Source organism: Nomascus leucogenys, chromosome 25 (genome assembly GCF_006542625.1).
Source record: "Nomascus leucogenys isolate Asia chromosome 25, Asia_NLE_v1, whole genome shotgun sequence".
Lineage (NCBI taxonomy): Eukaryota > Metazoa > Chordata > Mammalia > Primates > Hylobatidae > Nomascus > Nomascus leucogenys.
The window spans coordinates 15,786,323-15,791,518 of record NC_044405.1 but is presented as its reverse complement, the minus strand read 5'-3'; the positions used below and the strand labels follow the sequence as shown (position 1 = coordinate 15,791,518).

At 36.8% G+C, this 5,196-nt stretch overlaps 1 protein-coding gene across 1 annotated transcript; it reads left to right on the top strand.

Moving 5' to 3' along the window:
- The first annotated feature begins 767 nt into the window (after positions 1-767).
- Positions 768-1,707, top strand: LOC100598567 (keratin-associated protein 26-1). The gene has a single exon (XM_012501793.2). It carries the CDS (start codon positions 799-801, stop codon positions 1,429-1,431), a length of 633 nt encoding a protein of 210 aa, XP_012357247.2. The 5' UTR covers positions 768-798; the 3' UTR covers positions 1,432-1,707.
- The last annotated feature ends 3,489 nt before the right edge of the window (positions 1,708-5,196 follow it).

The window sequence follows — 5,196 nt, the reverse complement described above, 5'->3', positions numbered from 1 at the left end:
CGTTGATGAGCATTTAGGTTGTTTCTAGTTTGGATCTATTACAGTTAGTGTACAGAATATTCTTGTATTCTTGCGTTATATTTTCATACACATCTGGATCTATTTCTATTCTGCAATATGTGTAAGGGTGGAATTAAGTTATGTAGGGTGTGCTTGTTCAGCTCTAGTTTATACCATTAAAAAAGTTATGCCTTGCAGTTATGCTAATATTGACTTCTACTGTCAGAGTATGAGAATTCCAGTTGTTCTACACCCTCACCAACTCTTGAAGTTGTCAGGCTTTTTACATTTAGCATTTCTAGTGAGAATGTAATTCTAACAAATGTTCATTTATATTTTTAATTTTCTTGATGGTGGATTGAATTGAGCACTTTTTAAATAAAATATTTCTTCTTTCTTGGTGACAACTTTCAAAGACAATTCTAAGAGAGGAATCTTAAGAATGTTTGTGCAATGGCGGTTATAATTGGAATAAGTACATAGCCTTTAAAATGTGTCTGTTTTGTTTGGATAATTTAAGAAGGATAGATCCTATTAAAATGCAGTCGCATTGGTTTATAGATAGACTTAATCAATGGATGGCATTGCAAGGAGCATCCAGTTTTATGAAAGGGGGAAGCATCACTTCCTTGGCTATAACAAAGAATACTGTTGCATCCTCATACAACAAGAGGAAGAGCCTGCATGCAGAAGCACCACCTTCTAGGGATATATAAAGGATCAAGCTAAGGAAGGGCAGAACAAACCTGAGACACTTGCTTCTTTCCCTCAACCGCAGCCTGCTCTCACAGCCTCACTATGTCTTGCCCCAACTACTGCTCGGGAAACTCCAGCTCAGGATCTCTCAGAACCTCCTGCCATATTCCTCTCACCTCCATCGCCCTCTGCCCTACCAGCGTGAGCTGTGGAGATGTCCTCTACTTACCCACTAGCTCTCAAGACCATACCTGGGTCACAGACAACTGCCAAGAGACCTGTGGTGAACCGACCAGCTGCCAGCCGGCCCACTGTGAGACCAGCAACCTTGAAACCTCTTGCGGTTCTTCCGCTGCTTACTACGTGCCCAGGCCCTGCCAAGGAAGTAGTTTTCTTCCTGCTTCTTTCTTCTCCAGTTCCTGCCTTCCAGTATCCTGTAGACCGCAGAGCTATGTGTCCAGCAGCTGTCGTCCATTGAGGCCACTGCTTAGTAGTTACCAGCCCATAGGAGGTTGTGTGCCCAATGGCTATCGCCCCCAATTCTGCTTGTCCAACAGTTGCCAGCCCCAAAACCTCCTCACTTCTGGATGCCGACCCTCGAGTTGCTTGGCCTATCGTCCTCAAAGTCTTCACGTTGTGTCCAGCAGCCTCAGACCTCTGGGGCCTCTGTTCAGTGGTTGCCAACCTCTGACCCATGTGTTCAACACGTGTCGTCCATCTTGCTCTGGACTGTGAAACCAGTAGCTTCTTTGTTCCAGTGAATAATCACTCTGAGTATCCCCAACAAAAATTCAAACTCCATGGACTTTTGCTTCTTTGCTAGTAGCAACTGATGTTTCTTAGTTTTACTGTGCCTGATCTAATGCAAGCTGCTTCCCTCACATGTTTTATCTTGTTTTCATCTTTCCTTGACATCAAAAAAATTAGTTTACAATGCTATTCAATGTTGCTCTGGTCTGGGAAGAATGTATTTGATTTGCACTATAATAAATGTGATTAAGTCCAAATTAAGAATCTGGTTCAGTGCTTTGTGTTTCATGACTTAATTTTAACACAGAAATGACCAACGTCAATTGCTTGCAAGATGACTGAGTGGGACAAGTGATACTCAACCACATATTCTTACCTGAGAGTAGAGGGATTGTTTGATGGTTTATTCCTTAAGCTGCTCTTTAGACTTCCGACCCTATGTACTTGAGAGACCCAAAAAGTCCTTAGGAAAGTTGTTTTGAAAAGGAAAAATTAGGAATGATGCCTCTTATCTCTCTATCCCACTGAACACACTTCTACCAGAATGTTCTTTCTAATCGCAAACCTAACCAAGTTTCTGCTTATGCCTTTGATGGCTTCCTATAATCTATTCCCATAAGATAAATATTCAAACCTCTTAGCATGACACCTAGTTTCCCTCATTGTCTTTCTCTCCCGTATCTCTCTGCCTTCATCGTCTTTTGCTCAATATTGCAAATAATAAAACTAAGCTCCTGCAATCTTGACTTACATGTAAGTCCCCAAACACATGGTTTTTACAATCATCCATCCTTTTGCACAGGTCATCGAGAGCGGTATGTTCTTCAGCTCTGTTTTGAAACTCATACTTGCTTTTAAAAAACACAGTCTGAGCGCATTAATTAATCTTTTGATTTATTCAGAAACAAATGTACTTCTTGCATACTATATGCCAGGCACAAAAGATACTGAGGTGAACAAAAGAGTCCTGAACTATCGCAGAATTTACCAGAAGTTATAAGCCATGGGACATGTAACAATTAAAGATACATTTTTTCTCTCACTCAACCTAAAATGTGTGGGGTTATATATTTCACAAATTAAAATAAAATAAAGTTGTAAAGGCATGAATGTTTACCTTTTTGTGGAACTGCAGTAGCTAGAAAAGCTAGAAACTGTATTACTATGCAAGAAAGTGATTGGCAGGCAGCTCGCAGTAACTCGCAGCTGTTCCCTTTAGACAGGGCACACACTTCTGGTTCTCAGTTCCATCTTGCCCTAGAGACTTCCTGACAATGAAGCATAATGCCAGTTCCCTATGATCATGATCATGCCACTGCTGTTAATTTCATTCTAGTTCATTATTTGCCTTATTTGCTTGCTCTCCTGGATATTTTGAATTTGTGACAGCTGTATCCCCTAATTTTTGAAGCCTTTCCCCAGCCCTCTCTGTGCCCCTCACCCTAATCACACATTGGCTCAGCCTGAATTTTATCTCAGCCGTATGTCTATTGTTAATCTTCTTGAATTGTTATTTTTAACATCATTTTAAATGAGATTTTAGTTAACATATAACATATATAACTAATTTTTGCATGTTCTTGAACTGTAAAATGAAATTATAAAGTATTTACCCATTAGTGTCTGTCTTCTTTTACTAAATATTATGTTTGTGTGATTTTTCCATATTGTTATATGCACCAGTAATCTTTTAATTTTTTGTGTACATAATATTCAAGGGTAAAACACCAAAATATATACATTCTTTTGTTGATGAGCATTTAGGTTGTTTCTAGTTTGGATCTATTACAATTAGTGTACAGAATATTCTTGTATTCTTCGAGTATATTTTAATACACATCTGGAGATATTTCTATCCTGCAATATGTATAAGGGTGGAATTAAGTTATGTAGGATGTGCTTGTTCAGCTCTATTTTATACCATTACAAAGTTATCCTTGCAGTTATGCTAATATTGACTTCTACTATCAGAGTATGAGAATTCCATTTGTTCTATACCCTCACCAACACTTGAAGTTGTCAGCCTATTTACATTTAGCACTTCTAGTGTGAATGTAATTCTAACAAATGTTTGTTTTATTTTTAATTTTCTTGATGGTCCATTGAATTGAGCACTTTTTAAATAAAATGTTTCTTGTTTCTTGGCCATTTAAATTTATTTGCGTGAAGTAACATCCATGTCATTTGTCCCTATTTTTAGTAAGTTTGTCTGTCTTTAGGATTGGAATAGTTCTTTACATGGTCTAGATATTAACTCTTTGTTGATTATACATATTTAGCATAACTTCTTCCATATCATTCCTTGTCTTTTTACGCCCTTAGTGGTGTATTTAGATTAACAGAAATGAATCTAATTTATTGATCTTCTGTTTATAGTTAGTAATTTTCTCATCCTTTTAAATAAATCTTTGTTTACCCCAAATTAATAAAAATATTAACTTTAGAAACTTTCTCATTTGATTTTCCACATTTAAATATGCCATCAATGAAAAGTTGTTTGTGTGTTTATGTGTGTGTGTCTGTGTGCCTGTGTGTGATGTGAGTTAGGGGTCAAAATTCTGTTGAATCAGCACCATCTCCTAAAACACTCTCCTTTTTCTACTACTCTGCAGTTCCATGCCCCTTTTTTCATAAATACATTATCTTTAAATGGATGGGTCTATTTCTAGACTCTATTCTGTTCTGTTGACTAATTGTCTAGCGTTACCTCACTAACGTTTTATTTTTCATTATTTGCATTTATAAACTCTCCCTATACTTTGAGCCCTTCAAATGCTGCCTTTGTGGCAGTACCATGACTAGGCTCTCTGTAAATGTTTATTGATTTGAATGACAGTAGATTGCATTTTGATTGGATGGTGATGAGAAATTCACATTTTTTCCTTTGGAGTTTTGTTTTATGCTATCTTTCCTGAGTCTGGGGAAAACAAATGTTTGCTTCTCGTTTCCCCACAGCTTACAAGTCCAAGAGCTAGGAATTAAGGAAAGTTCTGTATCAATTATACCATGGCTAGACAGGAGCTGCTAACAGCTATACCTTAATCCACCTTTGATAATTGTCTGTTGCCAGCTATGTCTGATTTAGTATTTTATTAATTTAATTTCCTTAATATCCAGCACAGTAGCTCTAATTGTTCCTAATTTAGCCACAAGCATAGAGATTGTAAATTACTTGTCTGAGATTTATTTTTAAGTTTTCTCAAAGTCCATGTTTCTCCACAGTAAATGACATACAAGTGTAATATGAAGATTTGTTTATTTGAGCAGATTACAGGGCAATGTACTATCTGATATGTTTTGACTTCTAGTTGTATAGGTTTTATTTCCATGAGTAAGATAAGTGGAGGGTAGATCTTTAGGCTCCTCTTTTCACAAAATTTAAATGCTCTTTATTAATATTCAGGTACCATTGTGTTCCTTGTGATTAACCTTCGGGACGTAGTCATTTTCAACTGGATTTTATAAAAGCTGATGTCATTTTGTCAAACCATAAGCACAGATAATACATTGCCCTTTTCAACTGAACTTTAATCAAGAAAGCATAAGTCTCCATCAAAAGCAATTGTGAAGCATCACTACTTTTCCTTAATTTCAAGATGAGACTCCACATACCAAATACATAAGAAAGACACACAGAATCATCTTCTTCTTTGTCTTGATTGAAATGGGTTGAGGAAAAAAAAAAAATATACCTGAATAACTATTAGCCTTTAAATCAGTCATACATAAGAAAAATGAAAACAGTTAGTC

Coding starts and splice junctions, on each gene's coding strand:
- LOC100598567 (XM_012501793.2), top strand. CDS start 799: ATGTCTTGCCCCAACTACTGCTCGGGAAACTCCAGCTCAGGATCTCTC.